At 44.5% G+C, this 24,604-nt stretch overlaps 4 protein-coding genes across 4 annotated transcripts; 1 reads left to right on the plus strand and 3 right to left on the minus strand.

Annotated features, from left to right (window-relative positions):
* Nucleotides 1-1,238: 1,238 nt before the first annotated feature.
* Nucleotides 1,239-3,969, minus strand: LOC311024427 (protein FAM8A1-like). The gene is made up of 5 exons (XM_084026833.1): nt 3,511-3,969; nt 2,941-3,061; nt 2,704-2,827; nt 2,455-2,594; nt 1,239-2,058 (listed from the first exon to the last, which is right to left on the minus strand). Exons 1-5 carry the CDS (start codon nt 3,962-3,964, stop codon nt 1,914-1,916), a joined length of 984 nt encoding a protein of 327 aa, XP_083882959.1. The 5' UTR covers nt 3,965-3,969; the 3' UTR covers nt 1,239-1,913.
* A 1,380-nt stretch (nt 3,970-5,349) lies between these two features.
* fabp4b (fatty acid binding protein 4b) lies at nt 5,350-6,204 on the minus strand. The gene is made up of 4 exons (XM_084026215.1): nt 6,066-6,204; nt 5,780-5,955; nt 5,584-5,685; nt 5,350-5,470 (listed from the first exon to the last, which is right to left on the minus strand). The coding sequence occupies exons 1-4, from the start codon at nt 6,136-6,138 to the stop codon at nt 5,417-5,419; spliced, it is 405 nt and encodes a 134-aa protein (XP_083882341.1). The 5' UTR covers nt 6,139-6,204; the 3' UTR covers nt 5,350-5,416.
* Nucleotides 6,205-17,026: 10,822 nt separating this feature from the next.
* Nucleotides 17,027-19,106, plus strand: LOC311024260 (hairy/enhancer-of-split related with YRPW motif protein 1-like). The gene is made up of 5 exons (XM_084026581.1): nt 17,027-17,192; nt 17,404-17,476; nt 17,580-17,663; nt 17,796-17,877; nt 17,967-19,106. Exons 1-5 carry the CDS (start codon nt 17,107-17,109, stop codon nt 18,569-18,571), a joined length of 930 nt encoding a protein of 309 aa, XP_083882707.1. The 5' UTR covers nt 17,027-17,106; the 3' UTR covers nt 18,572-19,106.
* A 1,182-nt stretch (nt 19,107-20,288) lies between these two features.
* On the minus strand, nt 20,289-24,297 carry stmn2a (stathmin 2a). Its single transcript, XM_084026682.1, has 5 exons — nt 24,139-24,297; nt 22,325-22,420; nt 21,992-22,164; nt 21,683-21,874; nt 20,289-21,571 (listed from the first exon to the last, which is right to left on the minus strand). Exons 1-5 carry the CDS (start codon nt 24,155-24,157, stop codon nt 21,512-21,514), a joined length of 540 nt encoding a protein of 179 aa, XP_083882808.1. The 5' UTR covers nt 24,158-24,297; the 3' UTR covers nt 20,289-21,511.
* Nucleotides 24,298-24,604: the final 307 nt, after the last annotated feature.

Genomic DNA, 24,604 nt, shown 5'->3' on the forward strand with positions numbered 1-24,604 from the left:
GCCGGGTACGGTCTGCCCACACTTGTTCCTCCGTAAAGCCCTCAGCAATATCCATCCATCCATCGTCTACCGCTTATCCTGTATTCAGGGTCGCGGGGGGCTGGAGCCGATCCCAACTGACATTGGGCGAAGGCAGGGGCCCTCAGCAATATGAGTTATAATATTCCATCGCCTACAGTAATAAGAGGGGGTCACTCTGTAATCTGGGAGTACCATCTGTGGCTGTCAGCTGAAGACTCCACTTTGTGGCCCTAACACAATCACCACGTCAACACGTTGCCAATAATTGGTGCTTCAACAGTCCTTGCCAATAAATAGGCAACATGCCAGAGAAGACAAGAGACACGTCTAAGTTGATTCAGACACCCTCAATTTAGTAGAGAACTCCTTTTCCAGGCAGACGGCTGATTGACTTTCTGTGATGCTAAATGAGGGGGGGGGGGGATCCAAGCTGACAAACCAAGCCAGTTTATCATAAATAAACATTCACACTCACATTTACAGGCATGTGTTTGGACTGTGGGAGGAAGCCGGAGAACACGGGGAGAACATGCAAACTCCACACAAGGAAACAGGGAATCAAACCCCAGACCCTTTCGCTGTGAGGCGACAGTGTTAGGTTATTTCCTGACATATTTAACTGGAAAAACATATACATCATATTACTGTGGAATTAAGAGTGACATTTGGACAAAATATTAAACTTACTATGAAGTACCAGATGGAAACGTACAAATGGGTAGTAAAGGAAAAACCATCATAGTGTCTCAAGTGGTTAGGACCACCACAAGTTTCCAGAGCAGCTTCAATGACTTCTGCATAAATTATACAATAACAGTGGTGGAGACTTGTAAAAACATAAAATATTTTGGGGGTTTTAACAATGGTGGTGGAGAACATGTTGAAAAAGTCCAAACTCTTGGTCTTTGATTAGATTTGATGACTGTCATCAAACTATTCAGTGACTCTTCTTGTCCTGTAGCTTCTGCATTTATTGTTTCTCCACTCATTTATTTACCCCTCTGTGTCTCTCTGACTAGTTAGCTTTCAAGGGTTAAATACATCAAATAAAACTATTATTAGTTTCAGCATAAACTCATACATGCACCCACATGAGGCAAATATAAACCACGTTAATGAGTCGATGCTGCTCAACAAAACTTAATGACACTTAAATAGTATAAACACATTGTAAGAATGATCAAATAGCAGACAAACTGCTAAAATACAGACTCACGTGCAGGTAATAGTGGCGGTTTCATTTAATCTTAAATGAAAGAAAAAGTTTATCACATAAAATGTGTCATACATTAACTTTTAGGTCACACACATGCTGTCATCTGTTTTGATCAGGTTTATGTTTCCTTTTAATACATTTAAATGTGCCCTTCAGCATCTGAGAAAGATGATCACTCCTGCATCGATGACAGTTGAAAACATGAGTATACTACCTTTAAGATGAAACTTTACTACACAGAGATACTGAAGGTATCATCTCATGAACACACGACCAGTAACTTCAATACTGAGTGATATGGGACATTACCCTGAATCTGGAAGATGAGTATTTAAAAAGAGGCTAATTTTGTGTTAATGAAATTCCTGTCTTCAAAAGGAGGCATAGATTTGGCACAGGAACAGGCTCTGAGAGCAGCATGTAGAAATACATGCAGGAATACAGTATGTATCCAAGACAAACCCAACACAAGTTGTCGGGAACTGATATTGTTCATGTTGATGTGTATCAAACTCTGCAGCGACCTCAGTGCTCCGGCAAGTATCTAATGATACCTTGGAAGGCTGATCGGAGTTCTGCAGGCATTAAACCAAAATGCACACACACACACACACACACACCCACACACAGTGCCTGCTCAGCATTGCTGTGGTACTCTCTTCTAGATCGGTGTGCGTCATCTGATCCTGGAGCGCTTGACAACAATTGTACCAGCCACCATATCATACACAGTCCTGTTGTGCTGGAAGAACAGGAGCGTGATGAAGGCCGGGAAAAAGAAGGCGATGGAAAAGTTCTTGTTCAAGGCTCGGACAGTTGATCTGTAGAGGGAGACAGAGGCTGGGACTTCAATACATTTACGGCATTTAGCAGACGCTTTTATCCAAAGCGACTTACAATAAGTACATTTGTTGGAATAAAGTTCATCACTATCAGTAAAGTAAGGATTTTACAAGAACAAGTTTCAAGCTCACCCAATTGCTAAGTTAACGCGTAGCTGGTATACAACAGAGATAAGTGCAAAGACACAAAGAGCAAAATACTAAAGTAAGTGCCAGTACATACAACAAGCAATGAGTACTACGTTGTTGTTTTTGTTATTTTGGGGAGGGACGGGGTAGTAGAGGGAGGAGGCTTAGCAGAGTCCAGGTATGAACGCTCTGCAAGAGGGAGAAAAGTCATATCTGTTGTGAAAAGTTTTAAAATGAACTACTCACGCAGACAAGGAGACATTAGTCGCTGGCACGACGTGCACCCTGTTTGGTTGAACCAGAACGGATGAGTCACATGTAACAACTCTGAGTCCAACAAGAAACTTCCCTGGAGTGGCTCCTCCTGCTCCCCAAATGCACACGATCTGAAGAGAGAATGGGGTCGGAGATGTCACTTAAATGCAGGAAGGGCCTTTTCCAAAATGTACACCTTACCTGTGTTAGGGTGCGTAAAACTGTTATACGGGTGCTCACCTCATAAAAACATACTAATATCCGGTACACAAGTGCAACGAGCATCATTTTCTGTAGCTCCTCCATCGACGTGTCCTCATCTATTTCCTCCACTATGAAATGCATGGCAAACTTGGAAACATCCCTGAAAAGCAAAGTCAAATATTTCCACAATATTAATCCAAAGCCTTAAGGGGATGACAAAAGAAATACAGACTTATCAATATTACATCACCACTTAAAAAAACAATAACTCACTTGATTCCACTCAAATGCATAATACTGATGATTATGGTCGCTTTTATGAAAAACAGTATGAAGAAATCCACCATCTCAGCCAGGAATCTTTGGAGGGGTGAAGGGATGCCGTACTCACGGCCTGAAAAGCAGCAGAAATGCAAAGTCAAGCAGGTTCAGCACAACAATAAGACGAAATGCCCTGACACCCACATGTCATCGCAAACCTTTCTATTTCCATATGTGCTGCTGTAACAGAACCCACTCTTCTGGAGGGCGTTCAACCACGTTAAGGTACAAGGAGCAGTTGGTGATGTTGGGTGACAATAATAACATTTAGGGCCTTTAGTATAATAATAATATTATAATAAGGCTTGGTTCGCCTTCAGAGTTCCAGTTCGTCCCATAAGTGGGGGCTTCCACGTTCGCTAACCACGTTGTGAATGTGGTCAAACCATCATTTCTTATTTTCAGGTTTTGTTTTGTGCAGTTTGCGTTACAAACATATTTACCTGTAACGTATTAGCTCACACGCTAGTCGCCCTGTGAACCCATGGAACTACTGTTGTCTGTAACATCTGCAACCCGTACCTGGTCTCGGTGCATTTCCGTTCTCCTGCGGTTGCTGCTGCTGACCGACCACCGCAGCCCCGCCGGCGGCTTCCCCTGACCGGGAAGTGACGGCGGGAGGGTAAGGGGACAACGGAAGACTAAACGGACCGTTATACCAGTTCTGGGAGGTGATGTCAAGCGGCGTCGTCAGAGTCCCGCTGTCTGACTGCAAATAATACGGGTAGGACATGGCTGACGCTGCCATCCAGCTATGCCAGTTGACATATCCCGTGTAGTACTGCCACATCCACCCCTGCAGCTTCTCGCAGTATTCCGTCGTGGCGCCGCTTTCACCGGCGTCTTTCTTGCCCTTGACATTGTTGTGGTTGCATATTTTTTGTGTAACCGCATCAGCACGCTGTTTAACAGTGTTAGCAAACGGTTTATTCTTGTCCCTATCGACTTCCATGTTTGTGTTTTCTTCGTCAGCCATGTTTGATGAAGGCATCGCGTCATGAGAGACGTCATTCCGGATCAGTTCATCGGGACGAAGACAAGATAACTGTAGAGTGAACGTTGTGATCGAGAAAATAGTGTTGTTGGGGATTATATTTATGTATTTACATTTTAAAAATGGATACTTCCATAAGACAGCCAACCTTCCACAAAACTATTGTCCATTTCACGACAAAATGAGACTCCCTCGGCCTCCCCTCAAATTAGGATAAGTGGTACTTTCCAATCACAACCTGCTATTACAAAAAGCAACCGCAAGAGGGAAGCATTCTGCGAGCTCGAAGCAGCAGTGAGATTATGACATTTGGGTTCTTCAAATTCAAAGTATGTAATTATTAAAATGAGTACGTACCGCAGAAAACTCCTCAGCCTTGTTTTTTTTAAGTTATTGAAGCAAACATTTTATGTTTGCAGTTACATATGCCAGTATGTTAGACCACTTTGGGTCCCATAACAATTTCTCATAATTTTATATATTATAGATTTAATTTATAATCAGTTATAATAGATTAATTCAAGGCTGGTAAATTGAAAGAATTCAATAATTCTTCAGGTGGTGTTTGAAGGGGTAAAATCATTTCAAAAGGGAGGTCTACTTAAAATGATCACCCACACACCCTATAGTAATCTTAATAGGGTATTCAGAGAACCCAACAAATCCTCAGTTATGTGAATTACATAACTTACAACGTTCATTTCAATGTATAGTTAAAACCAAACATGTTTCCACAAAAATTGTAGCCTACATATTAATGCATAATTATGTAGACTAAAGACTTGTGCAAAATGCCTAATGCAATGCGAGTGCATGCAGCATGGTTTTGTACAAATTTAGCACTGCAGGCAACAAATCAGCTTTTCATTAGTCAGCACTCATTGTTGCCAGAGCACCAGTCACTAAAGCCGGGAAATCCGGGTCTCAACCCCCTGCCCCCAAATACCCTAATTAACACAAATTAGGTGCACTTGCTTGAACTCGAGCTGTGCATCCAAGATGAGGGGACCTGGCACAAATGAGGTCACTACTCTAACCCCAAGCAGGGATTTGGCCTTTCCACCTCCCATCGACCCACAGCTTTGTGTGGCCTCACAAGACATGCTGCTTTTCCTCATTTGAACAAAAGGCATTTGTAAAGCCCCTTGCCCATGTCTAATACCTTTATAGTCTGAAAGAATGACTGAAGTAGTTTTGTGAACTGGTCATTGCACCTTGATGTGTTGTGCCAACCCAAACATGCATTTGAACTTAAGATCCACATGCTTATAGTTTAACATGCAAATCCTTCCATTTAAACCCACATAATGCAAATACAAAGACCACTTTGGTTATCCATTCATGCAGAACTACTGCAGACTGAAGTCACTTTATTTGCATGTTTGGCAATAATGCAGTGCATTTCAGGTCTTGCAGTTGAACAGAAGTTCAACATTAAGCTCCTTTCTCATAAGTCCTCAGTGCAACCACGTCCTCCATGATGCATTTCTGTTGAGACAATGTTCAAATGTTAAGACAGTTTGCATGATAAGCAAAGTTGACTTTTTATTAAATGCAAACAAATGTCGTATAATAACCAGTTGCTCATTTAAATTACTCACAGCTGTTAGTTTTCCATCTTGGATCTCTCGTTCCAGGGTCGTCTTCTTTCCATCCCACGTCTGCTGCTGCACAAGCTTGCCATTCTCGAACGTGATGATGGACTGAAAGAAGAAAGAAAAACATGGTTCTGTCGGTCAGAAACTTCTTTTTTTTTTTTTTTAAGTGCATAAAGTGAAGCAGACACAAGGAGCCCACCTTGGTGTTTCGGCCGTCTGCGGTCGTCTCGTCGAATTCTTCGCTCAGCTTGAATTTGATCTCCGCGGTCTTGAACGTGGTTTCGGACTTCATTGAAATGAAGCCAGCATCGTCCATGCTGATCTTCAGATTGGGTTTGGCCATGTTGCCCATTTGCCGGGTGGCGAAGCTCACACCTTTCAACACAAGATGGGGTTCAGGTTGTTAGCTGTCCGGTAGGAAATACTGATTTACACGCCATGGGACATTGTTACAGCAGCGCTAGAACAATTAAATACATCCTTACCGATGGCCTTCATGTAGTCATCGAAGTTCTCGCTGGAAGTCAGAGTCCAGGTTCCAAAAAATTGCTCAACCATGACGGCGAAGAGTCTCAGGCTGGAGTAGAAACACGAGTTGCGTCAGAGTTCACCGTCTCACCGGGAAAGAGCAGAGAGACTGAAGATCGGCCACAGCATCATTATTTGAAGCCCGGTCGAACGTGCGCTTAATTCAGGGCCGACCAATCAAGAGCAGGCGCTGACGTTGCCGTGGAAACGAGCGGATTAAGGAGGCGTGTCTTTAAATCAGATTTTCATGATGTGTTTGATTATAGAGTGAAAAAATGTGGGGTTATCCTGGGTCTGCTGATTTCAGCATTAGTTGAACAGGTGACAACGTGGATTTGGTGTCGCAATTCGACTTAATTTGAACAATAATAGTATAAATGAAATTAACATCAAAATTATCTTTATTTATTGATAAATCAAATCGGACATTTGTAGAAAACTATTTTTTAAGTTTAATTTTCCCATCAAGAGTAGCCTATGTTGTATGTTTCTTACAATTGCAACAGGTTGCCAATTTCTCTGCAAAATAAAATCTTCAAAATAAATCTGTCTAAACTTTCACAATGTCACATATTGTGTGATTTAAATATTAATTAAGAATTTCGTTGTTGTTTTTGTCTATTTCTGTGCACTTATTATACATTGAGAGCAACAAAATACTTACTCACATTTACTTGATTTGTTACAGCTGATTCTGATTGATTGGGCCACGAAACGCCATCACTCCCCCTCCAGTCAATCATAATACTGGTTTTGAACAGCAGATGGCGCCTGTGAAAAGCAAATAAAATAGTTCTTTGGGTGTTCTCTTCATAACTGAGCATTTTTAGCACATTTGTAAAATGTATAAGGGTTGAAATAGATCAAGTTATTTTTTTTGTCATTGTTTTAATGCTCATAACTCATGTGTATTTTCTGACTTCATTATAGCATACACAATGCATTTACAATTTAATTGCTTGACATTTAATTTGAATTTCAAAATGTAAGGAATTGTAAGCCAATCAAAACTGTGTCACAAACCAAAGCATAAAACAAATCAGATGTCTGTGGCTTTTTATCCAAATGTCTGACAGCCGTGTACTGCCTCCCGATGGTTTCAGTAATTCTAAGACATCCATCCATCGTCTACCGCTTATCCTGTATTCAGGGTTGAGGCTGACATTGGGCGAAGGCAGGGTTCACCCTGGACAGGTCGCCAGTCTATCACAGGGCCGACATGTAGAGACAGACAGGTAACCAGTCTATCACTGGGCTGACATGTAGAGACAGACAGGTAACCAGTCTATCACAGGGCTGACATGTAGAGACAGACAGGTAACCAGTCTATCACTGGGCTGACAAGACAGACAGGTAACCAGTCTATCACAGGGCTGACATGTACAGACAGACAGGTAACCAGTCTACCACAGGGCTGAAATGTAGAGACAGACAGGTCGCCAGTCTATCACAAGGCTGACATGTAGAGACAGACAGGTAACCATTCTATCACAGGGCTGACATGTAGAGACAGACAGGTAACCAGTCTATCACGGGGCTGACATGTAGAGACAGACAGGTAACCAGTCTATCACAGGGCTGACATGTAGAGACAGACAGGTAACCAGTCTATCACAGGGCCGACATGTAGAGACAGACGGGTAACCAGTCTATCACAGGGCTGACATGTAGAGACAGACAGGTAACCAGTCTATCACAGGGAGACATGTAGAGACAGACAGGTAACCAGTCTATCACAGGGCTGACATGTAGAGACAGACAGGTAACCAGTCTATCACAAGGCTGACATGTAGAGACAGACAGGTAACCAGTCTATCACAAGGCTGACATGTAGAGACAGACAGGTAACCAGTCTATCACTGGGCTGACAAGACAGACAGGTAACCAGTCTATCACAGGGCCGACATGTAGAGACAGACAGGTAACCAGTCTATCACGGGGCCGACATGTAGAGACAGACAGGTAACCAGTCTACCACGGGGCTGACATGTAGAGACAGACAGGTCGCCAGTCTATCACAAGGCTGACATGTAGAGACAGACAGGTAACCATTCTATCACAGGGCTGACATGTAGAGACAGACTGGTAACCAGTATATCACAGGGAGACATGTAGAGACAGACAGGTAACCAGTCTATCACAGGGCTGACATGTAGAGACAGACAGGTAACCAGTCTATCACAGGGCCGACATGTAGAGACAGACAGGTAACCAGTCTATCACAGGGCTGACATGTAGAGACAGACAGGTAACCAGTCTATCACAGGGAGACATGTAGAGACAGACAGGTAACCAGTCTATCACAGGGCTGACATGTATAGACAGACAGGTAACCAGTCTATCACAGGGCTGACATGTAGAGACAGACAGGTAACCAGTCTATCACAGGGCTGACATGTAGAGACAGACAGGTAACCAGTCTATCACAGGGAGACATGTAGAGACAGACAGGTAACCAGTCTATCACAGGGAGACATGTAGAGACAGACAGGTAACCAGTCTATCACAGGGCCGACAGAGACAGACAGGTAACCAGTCTATCACAGGGCTGACATGTAGAGACAGACAGGTAACCAGTCTATCACAGGGCTGACATGTAGAGACAGACAGGTAACCAGTCTATCACAGAGCCGACATGTAGAGACAGACAGGTAACCAGTCTATCACAGGGAGACATGTAGAGACAGACAGGTAACCAGTCTATCACAGGGCTGACATGTAGAGACAGACAGGTAACCTGTCTATCACAGGGCTGACATGTAGAGACAGACAGGTCCCCATCCTGCATGTCTTTGGACTGTGGGAGGAACCCACGCTAACACGGGAAGAACATGCAAACTCCATACAGAAGGAACCCGAACCAGACCCGGGAATCGAACCTGGTCTCTATGAGGCGACCGTACTACCCACTACACCACCGTGCAGCCCTTCTAAAACATGCAACCCAAAATACACATTTATTTTAGAGAAACCAAAAATGCTAAATCAAAAATGGATCAAGTTTACCTTCTTGTTCTGCTGTTTGAGTAGATATTCAACCTAGTTCTAATAAAGACAACATGTCCTGAACATAGCAAGCACAGAACCCACTTCTGTATAATAGCGATTTAAATAGATATTTAATTTATTTATGTATCTATTCTGTGATGCAGACATTCCGGTTCAACCAATAATACTAAGAGAAACAGCTTGTAAATCCTTTTTCCCGTGTGGCTCTTCTGCAGACAGAAAGGATTCGAGATGCTCAGAGCAAATCTGATGCAGATCAGGTGAGGACCCCGTGACACGTCTCCTCAGCGAATTCAAATGGATTCACTTGTTACATCCTTAATTGATGTCTCCCACCGTGTGGTACCTTCACATTTTAACACGTTATGTGGTGCTTTATAAAACCCACTTGAAACTGATTTGTCACTGTCTGCACCGTATGAACTAGTTGTTAAAACATGGAAAAAACAAAAGAGAGAAAAGTTTCCAGGAATTAGTTGGGCTTTCTTTCATGCTTTTGCAAACGTGCATTGTCTATTTTAATGCAATAGAGTGGTGTCTGTAGCCTTGACATCTGCAATTCTGCTCTGAGATTAAAAACTGTAAGAACCTTTTTTTATTCCATCATGAGCCGAAAATAGTACAAATAGAAATAGCAAAGCTCTTTGGGTTGTGTAATAAGTGGACATAATAATAATAATGGAGCTGCTGACAGTGAGTATGCAGTGAAATGTCCCCTGGGAGCCCATTTCTGTCCTGTTAGCTGTAAGAAGAAGGAGAAAAAGAGATGTTTGCAGCCCTGAGTGAGTAACTCTGGCACCAGGCTCTGCATGCCATCATCATTTTGTGTTTCTAGCTTTAGATGAGAGATATTTGACACTGCTTTGACGTGGACTCATCCTTTTATAGATGGTCGATGCTGGTTGTACAGCCCAAAGAGACCCAGCTTTGATATATGATGGAATGTTTTTTACCAATCCAATAAGCCGATTACTTGTTGTTCTGTCACCCGGAGGGGGGGTACATACAGGTGGCATCCAGCAGGCGCAGAGCCCATCTAATGAACATGAACTCTCACTGGCAGCCACAGACAAGTCCTTTCCTCCTGGTTTTCATCAACACTTCAGCCCCTATTGATGAGAGAACAGTGGCCATGGACAAAAGCTGTATATACTGTACAAACACAGCTCTGAGCGGCAGCACACTGACTCATTCTTCAGTGTGTGTGAGAACGGAGGGGGACCCCTTTCAGCTCCTTTGTGTTGGTGTCTGTCAACAGTGTAGTTGGAGGCAGAGGCCATTGTGGCGGCCAGTGTTTCGTATTGACACAGGGCCTCGCTCAGCTTGTTCCCAGGGTCCAACCTGAGGACTCATGAATAATGGAGAGAGGATCCTCAGGGCCAAGGGGGAGTTCACAAGTCTGACTGGGGTGGTTATAAACCTAAACTACAGCTTTTATGCCACGGCAGGTAAAACAGCGGTCACAGCGGATCGTATTGATAGGGAAATGCTTCAACTCTCTGCAGCCGATGAGCTGGCACGGTGAGAGCCTGGTAGGAGGAGGGACGCCTCATAACGTACTATAAATTAAACAGGTGCAAAACATTTAAAAAGACACATTTCCAGATAATGAAAGTCTTCCCTTCGAAAACCTGGAACTGTCTTGGTTGTGAACTTTCTATTCTGGGTAAAAGATAGAGGATATGACTTCTCCATGTAGTCTATGAGAGCCTTTCAGCAGTGAATTTCATTTTGGCCCTATAGTTAATAGTTGACCGATGACTTAAAAATATAAAGGAGAACTCAGTCTGACTGGTCCAGGAACAACAAAAAGTGTGCCATCAGGTTTTAACTATAAAATGTGACTGTGTGGGGCAGCAGCTCAGTGGTAGAGTTGGGTTATGTTTGTTGAGTAAGAGGGACCAGCCACAGACATCAGCTCCGGTCTGGTTCCCAGCAGGTCTCACAAGACCTGAACACCGTGCCATCTCCTCTTTGCCTTTTTACACGGCTGCTATGAGAGAGACCCAGATGCCAGGGTGGGCGCCGATGTTCTGAAGAGAAAGAGTGTGTGTGTGTGTGTGTGTGTGTGTGTGTGTGTGTGTGTGTGTGTGGCTGAGGTCAGAGAGGTGCCTCTTGCTTGTATGCTTTGAGCTGTTTCATGCTTTCTGCTTTGATCTTCTCTCTCATCCCATCATCCCACACGCTCCCTGCGCCTCAGGCTTCTGGTTTGCAGCACACCGACGGTGGGGCTGGGGAGGCATGGGGGGGGGGGGGGCACTGCCTCTCACAGAGACGCTGCTTGTTCTGTCGATAAGGGGAGAGGCGCAGGGAGAGCAGCCCGTGGGGCACAGCCACCGGGTGCGGAGGGCAGTGGGCGGAGGGTTCACCGGGAGCTAAAGTGATGCATACTGTACTGTTCTCTGCTCCTCTTTTATGCTCTCTTAGATCCCCTAACAGTGGGCTGGAATTCTTGTGTGAAAAACAACTGTCAGAGCGCTTAGAGGGCGGCCTCATGACCCCTTACAACATGGGAAAGTGCACCCCTCAGCTGGTAGTTATATAAAGCCAGGGCCAGGGGCCTGAGAATCTCTGATAAATCACTTGGCTTGAGGCCTCTCATGTCTCTCTGCATCTCACATGGGTCAATAAAATATGCTTTCCGCTTACGCTTTTTATAGGCTGTGTCCAAAGCGTTGCCACATAATCAACGTAAGAAGTGAGAGACGTGGAACATGAACAGCCATCATGCAAATGTGTGTCAGAAAACAGATTTGCTTTATTTTTTAGCCCTGTCTTCTGTCCCCTCAGAACCTGTTAATCCTCATATAACATCCCCCCCAAAACACGCACACATAAACACACACACACAGCATCCCACCTGCTGAGTCGAGACTGGGAAACACAAAAGCAGAGGAACAGCAGTACCCCTAATTGAAGATTAATTAGGAGAGAGGGGGGGCACTTACCTTTATTTAGACATGTGGTAAGTGTTAGGCTGTGACAATTAAGTCACCCATCTCAGCAGATGACTGCATTTAATATTTCATGAGGTGGTGGGGGGGTTCTAGGGGTTGTGCCGTGCAGCCGTGCATCCAAATAACCGAGACTTTCATCCCTTTCAAGACGATGACAGAGATCATAAATATCTGTGACATCTCCCTGGTAAACTGACGAGTGCTCTCTCACCTTTCCTGTCAATGCAGATCATCTTGAAGTCAAACAGACATATCAATGTAGAGTGCAAGTGTAATATGCCATTTACAATTTTTGAACAATGACTGCTAAGAATTGAGGAAAACAAAGTAGTTTTATATACGATTGAAGATAATTAAAGTTGTATTAAGATAATTAGAGAACGTACTTTTGTTTTTGTCAGATTTTCAAAGATTTTAATGAAAACCGTCTAAAGAAATTAAACGTGACATGCTACATAATCACCGGGTCATTCTAACTTCATATGTTAATTCTATTTTTTTTAAGAATGAAAATGTTGCACAAACCGTGTGTATTGTATAGAAAAAAAAATGATGTATACAGATAGTAGCAGCACTGGAATCAACAATAGGACTTGGTGGGATCCTGGTGCATGTTTGTGTGAGTGGGAGAGAGAAAGAGTAAAGGGGCTGTGCTAACAGGCTTTCTGCAGATCACTGGCAGTTTGACTGCAGTGGAGAGTAATGGGGCTGGCAGGGCGGAATCAATTACTGGCCACAACAGATTTTCCCACAGGTCGGAGCTTGGGAAAGCAGTACTTTACTGCAGCGCAGACAGCTGGCACAGAGCATCCACTGGGAAAGGAGCCGGCTCACAAAAAAAAAAAGACAGCTATTTTTTTATTTTTTTTTATAAACTTGTGACACACCATAAATTGCCCCTTTTCTGTTTCTCGGTCCTGTCCAAAAACATAAGTTGTTATAGACAGATTGTATTCCAAATGTAATCAGGCAAATATAAAACAGGTAATAGGAAGGACTAAATCATACCATGATCGTTACAGAGGCAGGTCTGTTCTAAAACATAGATGTCTCTTTCCACACACACACACACACACACACACACACACACACACACACACACAGAGCAACGATCCACAGCTTGACTCGACTAACATATGGCCAGCGCCTGATAGGATCCCTTTGCTTGATGTAAACCTGGAGATACATTTCAATTAGAGCCACAAACACCCACCACTTTGCCACACACGTACACACACACACACACACACACACTCACACTCACACAAATGCTCACACACTCCATTGATATGCAAACAATGTTTTTCCTGTGGCAACACAATGTGTGGCCTTAAAAGTAGCTGGCTCCTCAGCCCCCTTCTCTCTGTGTGGACATCACGTGCTGTCTCCTGTTGTGCTCATTTGGGAAACCAGTCTTGTGATCTGCCTTCCCTCTATTGTGGACTTGCATAAGTTAACTGGTAATGGGCAGCATACTGGTAAACCATATGAACAATCACATTGTCAGGGGCCATTGTGAAGGAGTGTGTGCTATTGTGGAAAAAACGAATGACATAGATTTTTATTTATGCAAGAGTGACTCAAGTCATCCATGTTTATTTCAAGCCAGTACATCATATTGTCCAGGTCAGAGATCAAAGCTTTGCTTGAGTCTCTTCTATGCCCCGTCACTGACTCTAAGCCCTGTAATTGGCAGCCGGTGCTGAGATCCTGGTGTCAGTATTATGATCTGAGGAGTCCTCCTTAGAAAATAAAAAGCTCCTGCTGAACAAAGAAACAAGGAAGTCAACATATCCTCCCTGACTTTACCTATCCAAAAAGCACAGGGAGAATGGATGCCAACAAAGGCAGGAAAGTAAAGAATGAGAAGGCGGCTGTATTACAATCAAACAGTGGGAATGGGTCTCAGGCCTGGTCTGGTCCCTGCCCAATATAGCGCCTGGGTGCTGGCTGGAACCAGAGGGGACAGACAGGAAGCTGTGGCCCATAGGATAACATTGTTGTATGGAGGTTGTCTGGAAGACATTTCCCTCAGTCGAGCGAGCTATTTAGGACCCGCATGGGTGGCATTTTCTCTGCCTTACATAACGTGTCACAACTACTGTGGGTATCTGCGGCAGAGTTAATACCTTTGTACGTGTGGGCCTACCTCCGCTGGGTTTGAATAAAGCATGCACAAGGCATGATCTCACACACACAGAAATATCCCCCAGATGCCCCCTCCAACACGCACACACACACACACACACACACGCATGCTTCGCTGCAGCAGTTGTTGAATGACAGGTATAAGATGTCAGGATGGTGTGCACACAGGATGCAGGCACGGCTGCGAGCGTCGCTACCGCCGACAGCCCCAACGGTTGACATAGTAAATCAATCCTGATGGGAGGGTTGGTGGGACGGAGGTGGAGGAGGGGTGGGGGAGGGGGTCCAATGGGACTGAGCCGGCCTCTGTCAGACACACTCAGCCACTCAGCCAGCCAGGGAGAGACTGTCGACGGGTGGGAGAACACTCGCCGGGAAGCGCTCACACGGAGATTGAGTTACCACGGAATTAGATCGGGGCTGTGGGAAACGGCACCTCCTAAACACACTCGCACACTCTCGGTCACACACACATAAACACATGCAGACACACCAGCACACACTCGGGCCGCACTCTTGCACACAAAGAGTCACCAAGGGAAACCTGAGGGGAGATTGAGGAAGGCAGCTGGGCACACGCCAGTTTCAAACAAATGCTTGCTTATACCTCTTAGCTTCCTGGCACCGGCTCCAGAGTGGTTTTCTCCGAGTCGGTGCCGAGTTAGGCCCACGGTCAACGGGCAGACTGGCATGTTCCAGTTATTAAATGTGGAAGATTCAGAGAAACGTCGCAATCACAGACAAATGAGGCCTAAAACCAAACACACTTTTTCACATCATCCAAACGTCAACTGGAGTAGAAAATGTTCCACAGTCAAAAGTCAAGGAAATCCATAATTATGTTTAATGGATCACAGAAATGCCGGGGCTAATGTGAAGGACCTTGACAGTCAGGTGTGAGGGAGAGTGGTTTGTATCTGCTTAATGGAGACCACATGATTCGGCCTGTCGGCAGCACTGTAGAGCCCTATCACCATAATAGCATCATAAACAGTACAGAAGTGATCCCAAATAGAGAGTCATGGGAAGGCCACGAAGGTTTGGCCGCCATAGGGGGCAAGGAGAGGGCTTGTAATTAAACTGGCTGAGGGTCTGTTTAACTGTTCTACAATGACAAAATGTGAAGTGAAGAATAATATGGAGCCATCTGAGACGGAGTGTGCAGGCCTCGGGGGCTTTTCACCTCAGATTATACACATGTTCAGGTCTATATATCAACCATGTGGGAGTACGAGTGTAGAAATGCATGAAATGGCTGAAGGAAAGCATGGTTTTAGTGAAAGTGTCTGCTGACAGGGAGGGGGGGTCGGGAGGGGAATGTGTCGGGGATAGTGTGAAGGCTCATCCACACTCAGAATGACTGAAGCTTGCACATTGTATCTGTCACCACCGAGACCCCTCTGACATTCTGGGAACAGCGTGTTGGCCCGCAGTTGCTCCCTGAAATCAAGCTCTCATCCGCACTTGTGTAGCTCCCCAATGCACGAGTTAACAACTGACCTGATGGACGGAGCAGAGAAACAGCTGCCGCTCTACAAGGTAGTGGAATGGAAGACAGCAGGGGGGTCACGCTCCCACTGATGGCCTTACCAGACACGTCAGCCTCAGGATGCAGGAATTATATCAGCCTCAGATGCTGTCTTTTTCCCAGACCTGACATTAGGCTGCTGTTTTATATGGTATTTCATGTCAACTTATATGATGGCCCTGTTCAGTTAAAGCAGTGATCCTACAATATACAAATGCACTTCACTTACATGATTTACTAGTATAAAGTGTCAAAAAATAAAAGTAGTCCTATTATAGAAGAGAATTATAAGAATTATATAATGAAGTGTGTTTTCATTCTTTTTTATTTATCTAGAAATGTATTTATATTCAGGCAGAAATATGAGTCCCTCTTTCTCCCTGATACACAGTCAACAAACAGCCAGAAGGGATCACTTACACAGCAGAACATAAACATTGAAAGCTCCATGTTTTATATAGTTTGTCCTCTGACCTGTGAAAATTAGAGGGGTCAAAATGTTTAAACCTTCTGCAGACGACTCCTGCTCCCAATCCAGACAGAGGCATGTTACTGCTCATACATAAGTAGGTTTGTATGTTGTTTTTTTTACTGTATCTCACAAGAAAAATTAATTCATCTACAGCTTGAGTTGTTCCACTTTCCCACTACACAGCAGCGCGAGCTACTCTGTTTTCCTGCGGCGGATGAATGCTTCCCAGGGAAGGTCTGTCTGCGGCAGTGTGTTGACCTGTTTGCAGCCACGGGGGAGAAGGTGGAGGCGGAGGGGGTTTCCTAGGAGAGCCTGGCAACGCTGGCTGGCTAATGTTGGGCCTCCCGGCTGATCAATGTTGTGGAGCCACACAGCTGACAGCAGACAATGAACAACACACTCTGCTAATAGGCCGTGTGTCCTCCACAACACCAAAGAAGAAGAGGGCTCCCGCTACAATGGGGCCTGTTGCTCCTGAACTGGGGTCTCAGCAGGGGGACCGGGGACCCGAGGCCAGGAGTCTGAGCTGTCAGGCCTCAGACTCATTACTCTCTATTAAAAGACATGTATTCACAATCAGTGCAGACATTAGTTTTCAGTTCCTCTACTATTAGAAGCTTTCGTCTGAGACCTTAGGCTTGTTCATTGATTTTTCTTTCTTTCTTTTTTTTTCATGTCATTCAAAGGCCAGCTCGATTTTAACAGGCTGAAATCTTCTCAAGCACCGCCCATATTCGTCCGGGGACCCCGCCCCCCTCTCCCCGCTGTGAAAGTGATCAGAGCAGAAGCAGGTCTGACGTTTAAACTGTTGCACAGACCCTCCGCTGTCAGAGCTCCAGCGGACTTTTCTCCTAAAGGACTACTTTTTATCACCGGGAAGCAAAATGAAGCGAAGCCACAATTACAGCTCCTCGGAAAGCGACCTGGAAGACACCGTCGAGGTGGAGAAGGACAGCGGCGACGAGAATGGGTATGTTTGTGTTGTTTGTTTTTGTCACGTCATGTGTACTAAAACAGATTTGTACGTTTTATCCAACTGCAACATTGTTTCATGTGCATTTTAATAGGTAATCTTGCATGTGTTGAATGATTCAGAAGAACTATGTTTTTTGTGTGTGGTTTTTTTTTTGTTTTTTTTTTGTTTTTTTGTAATCAATTTATATCTGTTTTGTTTTTTTCAGTCATCTTGATTCTCACGGCTCGATGTCACCTTCCACTACAACCCAAGTCCAAGCCAGAAAACGGCGCAGGGGGGTAAGAACTCATTATCTCCGGTGCCAACTTGCGCACTGCTGTTTGATAGACGCCCCCCTCCTGTGACCTAAACGAGCCTATGTTTTCTTTCACCCGTTGACAGATTATTGAGAAACGCAGACGTGACCGGATCAATAACAGTCTGTCAGAGTTGAGAAGATTGGTGCCAAGCGCTTTTGAGAAACAGGTAAAGGGATCATCCTTCCATCCTTTCCTTATGGGCAGGCACACGTTTACCCCATTCGTGTTATTTTCTACATGGACACCAGAAACATCAATATCATTTAAAGTGACACTCTTCTTTCCAATTGCTTTAAAGGGATCAGCTAAACTGGAAAAGGCGGAAATTTTGCAAATGACTGTCGACCATTTGAAGATGCTTCATGCTTCTGGTGGCAAAGGTAACATCATTTATTTGACTTTGAGTGATAATAAATAAATGAATGTTCTACCCTCATACTCATGAATATGTGGTTTCCTTCCCTGACAGGCTTCTTTGAGGCTCATGCTCTTGCTAAGGATTACCGCAGTCTGGGCTTCAGGGAGTGTCTGGCAGAGACGGCTCGCTACCTGAGCATCATAGAGGGTCGGGACGGTACAGACCCCCTCCGTATACGCTTGGTGTCCCACCTCAGCAACTACGCCTCTCAGAGGGAGGTGCACACTGGACTGGAACACTTAGCCTGGGGCTCTGCCTACGGGACTGCCCCGGCTCATCTCCCCCACCCCCTCCTCCTACAGCACCCCCAGGGCAGGACACCTGCAGCCAGAAGCAAAAGTAGCCCACCCTCCTCCTCTTCTTCCTCTACATCTTCCTCCCCCTCCATTGAGGCATCTGGGACATCCAGACTCGGTGTCATGCCCCCCACAGAGACCCTCAGGGTGCCCCCCAACAGCTCGCTGGCCCTCAGTCTGTCTGTGCCAACATCCAAGCTTTCGCCACCACTTCTTTCATCCCTCTCCTCGCTGTCGGCGTTCCCCCTCTCCTTCAGCGCTTTCCCTTTGGTGTCCCCTACGGCCCTCAGCACAGCCGGCCCCTCCTCCACCCTGTCAAAGCCTTACAGGCCGTGGGGCACGGAGATCGGGGCCTTCTGAAGCAAACGACTGGACTGATGGCAACAGCTGAGCTGTGCCCACCGCAGACCAGGCAGGATGACCTGCCTCTGTTTTTATAGCAATAAAACACAGGACAACAAAGCAAAGTGATTTTATTTTATTAAATAAACTTCAAGAATAAGTGGGAGAGGTCGCTGTGTTTGTCATTGCTCTAAAGGAAGGAATTCTAAATGATTTTATGTTTTTATTGACTAATTTAGTTAACATGCACTGTCTCCGGGCTGAGGACTGATACCATGGATTTACTGTAAGCACAAATATAGAGGTGATATCTCTTAGACCACATACTTCTACATTTGTCAACCACAGATGTCTGCATTTAACATAATGTAGAGTTACTTAATTCAGTCTGCTTCTTTAGTGGTATCAGCACTCGAGGAAATGAATAAGCATATTATGAACGTGCCATTGATGGAAAACTAACCACTTGAGAATTGGAAACTTGCATTCTTGTATCTATTTGTAATATTTTTGTACCAATAAATTGAGTTAAAAGTATAAAAGAAATTGATTTAAACCAAAGTTTTTGTTTCTGTTGCTCCTTTAACTCTCCAGATTTTCTTGTTTTCATAATACATAATTCTATATTTTTTTACAAGCAGGATAACTCCCCTCCAAGTGATTAAGACGTTATCTTCCAAATATATCCTGTAATCTGCAAGTGCATTTTTGTTCCAATCCCATAGAAGTTAATCATGAGATAATAAGGTCGGTTATTGAATGAGGGGCAATTCCTTCACTGTGTGCCAGGTAAGTAACTTAATCTGAGAGCATTGTTGCCCTTATGAATACCCAGGAAATCATTAAGAGCCAGAGGAAATCCTTTACAATGTTGCCCTGACCTCACCAGTTTGGGTTGGTCTCAAACGGAGACAATAGTGTGAACAGGATGGGGACTTTGGAGGAAAGCGGTTAAAAAGTCACAACAATACACGAGACAGCTGTATAAATCCACCAATAAATCACCGTTCGGCTCCAACACTTTTTTTCTGGTTCGATTTGAATGACACCGATTTTTAGGGCTTCAGTGTTTTTTAATGACTCAGTTTGATCTAGAACGTCAAACCTCCAGGAGAGGAAGTCTGTGATTGGTTCCCTGAGGGCTGAGGACACATGCTCTCAAAAGTATATTCAATATATTGTCTTCCTTTGAGATTATAGTGACTTTAAAGCATGATATACAAAAATGTCTGCTTTTAATGTTCTGAGTGCTGATGAATGACACAAACCTTGAGGAGGCCATTTAAGTTCATGCTTCTCATGAAAAGATTAATTATCTTAGATTTTATCAGCGTTTTCATGTTTCTTCAATATTTGCATTTGATATATTGTGAACTCTCCCACAGCTTTCGTATTGACTGCTTGGTTTTGGCTCCAATTTGGTCCCTTTTGCCTAAAGAGATCTGCCACTGCCCCCTAGTGGAGGAACGTTGTCTCTGCCTGATGGAGAATCATGGATTCATTCTATGTTTATTATATATTACTATAACGTTCAAGGAATTAGCCTGAACATATTTTAAACTATTCCAAAAAAAATTGCAAGAAATGTTCCAAATTAATTCACATTAGACTGAAACACAAATCATTTGGGGAGGAGGTGTTTCTCAGGATGTGTACATAACTGGTTCTTTTATTTGGCAGTTTACATTTCCCCCCCTCTTTTAGCACAGAAAAATTATTAACGGGACATGCCATGTTCACAGAACCTCAAACCTTTATTCAGCAAAGCTTTCACAGAGAAACACAAGCAGCGGAGGATGCAGGCAGATATCAGTGGTACTGTATATTAAAAAGAGACTAGTTCAGTGTGCTGAATTTAAAGCATCCTGTATCCATTCTCCATCTAATCCCCTAAACAGAGCAGGGTGTAATGATGCCTGGTGGTAATGTCGCATTCACACACACCCACACAGACACACGTTATGTTCACACTATCAACATCGAGGTGGAACCAGCAGCACATTCCACTGTCAAAGACAATATGCACAGTACCAGTATGGCGTCGCAACATTCGAGAGGTTAATGCCCAAATACTTAACGGAGCTATTTGATTAGCTTAATGGAATCATCGAGAAGTGGTAGACAGTCGCTCCCATTGGGTGAAGACATTCTTAATGACAACGAAGCACCTATCAAATTCGTTATCAAGCTAATTTCTGAGGGGGGGGGGGACACTGTGGATCTGTGGAGTTTGGTGTACTGTTAAGTTCCAAGCGTGCGCGTTCGAGTATGAGTGGGTGTGTGTGAGACACATATGGGATACATTGATATCTCGAGGAGCCTGTGGCGTAGGTACACCGTCATTCTTTACAAAGACACAGAAACATCATCATCGTCATCGTCATGACATCATCAGGACACACTGCAAATGTCAGTCTACAGCCAACTCACAACACCGACGGCTTTCACAAGAAAAATGGTTGTCGAGTCAAATTTCAAGAACTGAAACGTTAATAAATTACAAACTGTTTGAAATTGTACAGCCCAGTGCAGTACAAGCTTGTATTCACTTCACCTACCGTCAAAGATAGATAGATAGATAGATAGATAGATAGATAGATAGATAGATAGATAGATAGATAGATAGATAGATAGATAGATAGATAGATAGATAGCGAGAGAGAGAGACTTTAAGAAAAAAGTATTTACAAAATAATAGCCATATCCTCACATTTTCTCCAAAATCAACAAATCAATTCAACTCTGAAGACGTGTGTTATTGATGTTTGTATTCACTGATAATACTGATAGTGGTGAGTACTGGTGGTGTGGTGTGTTGTGATGTGGTGGTGAGGTCCTCGAACCTCTGAGCCTCGGGGTTGTCTGTTCTGAGGAGGGTGAGGGCGGGGCAAGGAACGTGGGGGCGGGACTTAATGGAGGGACGTTGATGGACCATGGAAGTCAGGACGGGTGTGAGGCTCATGCTGTCAGCTCTTCCCTCAGCTCTTTGTTCTTGCGCACCGCAGCTGCGTGTCTCTCCTGAAAAACACGAGACACAGAGAATAGCTACACATCTCGCGGCGCCCAAACTCAGCTTCTCCTCAAAGAACCTCCAAGAAAACAAACAACTGAGAGCTCTACAATTCTCACCTTCTCCTGTAGACGATCAAGCATGGCGGCCAGATAGGCGTCACGGTTCTCCTTGATCTGCTCCATCTTCACCTGGAGCTTCTCCTCGGCCATCTTGCTGAAGTTGCTGTTCTCTTCCATGGCCTTTAGCAACACGTCCCTCTCATGGTCTCGCTTCTCTGCCAGAGCCCTCAGCACCTGGCTCTCCTGATACTAAAGACACACAGCAAGGAACAAATTTACCAACTCAGTCATTTGGAATGGTTTGAAATCCAATCGGACCTTCCACTTCAAACACCCTAAGCTATTTCAAACTGGTGAAATGCTCACCTTCCTCCGGTCTTCAGCAGCCTCCAGTTTCTTCTCAATGTCCTCCAAGGAGATATCCCTCTTAGGGGGCGAGGGGAGGTTGTGGGCTAGATCTGACACTGGAGACAGGGGCTTGAGAATCACCTCGAAGGCCTGGCCAGAGGCTCGCTTGTTCAGACTTTTCACCTCCATGTCTGTAAATCAGACGATTATGATGAAGACAACAGCAATGTCCAATAACACAACATATCAGTCCAACAATATGTCGTTATTACCGTCTGCATGTATTAAACATCCATGGGGGGCAATTTGTTTGATGCAAAAGAAAAAATCAATGTTTGAGTTGATCCATACCTTCAAACTCAGACACAAGCTTGTTGCGTGTCTCCGGGTAGAAGCAGGAGCAGATGAGGGAGAGGACAGACAGCTCCTTCATCTTCTCTTTGTATGCTGAGGGAACATTAAAAACACAAAAAGATTCCTGGTGAGTCACTCTGTTACTCATGAAAACAGTAAAAACAGAGCTGCTCAGGTTTCTTCACAATATGACACTGAACAAACAATCTCACAATCAATAGATATTTCTAAATGAGGATATTACAAGGTAGAAAAAACGGAAATTTGGACAATTAGCATCAGATGACTGACGCATGTGAAATTTATGTCAGTGCCTTGTTAATTAATAATTTATTGGATACATTTGAATCATAAAATAAAAAATGCCTCCTTTAATATTTCCTTGTAATCTGCAGGAGATGAGTGATTAGACAGGCATGAGCACAAAGTTATTCAATTTCCTGTCTGATTCTGCCCTGCCATGCTCACAATAATAAGACATCTCGTCCCTCCCTTGTTGTACCCGAGTGTAGGTGTCATACTCGTCAAATACGGCTAATAAACGATCTTGACATTTATATCTGGATCTGCACATTCACCAGTTCCTCTGTGACTTTTCTTAATCTCGTCTGCAAATTCGGTCACTTTTTCCACGCTCCCCGCCGTGCTTGACAAACAGCCCACATGGCTGTTGGGAGAGGACTACAGATTGTCAGCTGAGCCTTCTGCTGCAAAGGCCAGTGTGAAGCAGGGCCCTTGCTGCAGGGCTGGCCTGCCTCCCACCCTGCCATGCACCTGTCTCCTCTGCTCCATCTCTGCCACCACGCCACAATGAAGCCGGTCTGCACACCCTGCTGTATTCCAGAGGGACCAGACGAGGTGCTTATAATAGGCCACTACTGTATTTTAGATACGCATAGAGGCCAAACAAGCCCAATGAAAACACACTATGCTAAATGGCTGGCCTACAACAATGACTGTCCATCAGAGGAGACGATTAATGCAGGCTGAGTCTGAGCTGCTAATATGAGATGCAGTATGCTGTACTCCTACGCCACATTTGCATTTGTGTAGGGTATTTTTTTTATTTTTTTGGCGAAATACATTGCAGCACATCCGTCACAGCTGGTGATGCATCCTTAAGAAATATATGAGGGAGGGGGGGAGGGGGGCACGAATAAAAGGAGCAATACCAAATAAATAATCAGGAGATGTTAGGGCAGCTACAGAAAACACGTTTTTTAAAATAATAACAGCTTATTTAATCAATAAGCAGAGCGAAGTGATATAGAAGTCGGGCGGATGAAGCCCTCCCAGATTTGGTGTCGGCTGCACGGCATCTTGGGTGGGGTCCGTCTGCATTATGCTGCATGTCGGGGCCGCTGTAGCATGAACCGCAGGTAGTAAATAAAGCTGCCAAGGGGCCGATCCGTGTAATCTAATTACAAACCGCTACACAATATAAGATCAAATCAAATTAGGACTAACACGTTGACGGGGATGATAGTGATGGGGGACATTTAAGTAGCCTATAATGACGGAGGATGCTCGGCTCTGTAAGCCCACATTCCCGCTGTCATCACCAGAATGTTGGGCTGAGACAAAAGGCTCACAGTCGATAGAGAAATAACAATTACATCAATCTTATCATTTTAATCATCCAAAAAGAGAATATTTTCTGAGTGGGTTTTTTTTTGCAGAAGCACGAGCACAGACAATACCGGGCCGACATGGGCTCTACACAGAAATAATCAGTCACTAAATCATCCATCCATCCATTCATCCACCCATCCATCCATCGGTTCTAACACGACTAGTCTGGGCTCGCTTACCGGTTGCTGTTTTGGCCATGGCTGATGTATTTCTCCGCAGAGGATGCTGTAGCTCTGTCCAGGTGAACGGCGATGCTGCTTAAGGCACTGAGTCAGCGAATAAACCGGGGGTGGGATCGGATGGCGAACAGGAGGTGGGCACGGTCGGGAGCGCGCAAGCAGACCCTCCTCCCTCTCCTCTGACGCGCAGAGCGTTTTTCAGCATCCTGTATGTGTGCGTGCGTGCGTGCGTGCGCGTGTGTCCGTACAGCAGATTGAAGCGCAGACACGCAGGGAAGCCATCGATAAACGTGTTCTCTGACCGGATACTTGCAACTTGTTTCATTGGATCCACATTTCTGAGAAAAGATGTCCACGGAAAGCCGATGCAGCGAGGCAGCAAATACCAATGTTTAATGTCACTTTACAATCGATCATTTCTAATAAAAACGTGCTAATATTAGAGTACTTCACTGAGGAGCCAATC

This window comes from Eutrigla gurnardus (assembly GCF_963514095.1).
Source record: "Eutrigla gurnardus genome assembly, chromosome: 14".
Taxonomy (NCBI): domain Eukaryota; kingdom Metazoa; phylum Chordata; class Actinopteri; order Perciformes; family Triglidae; genus Eutrigla; species Eutrigla gurnardus.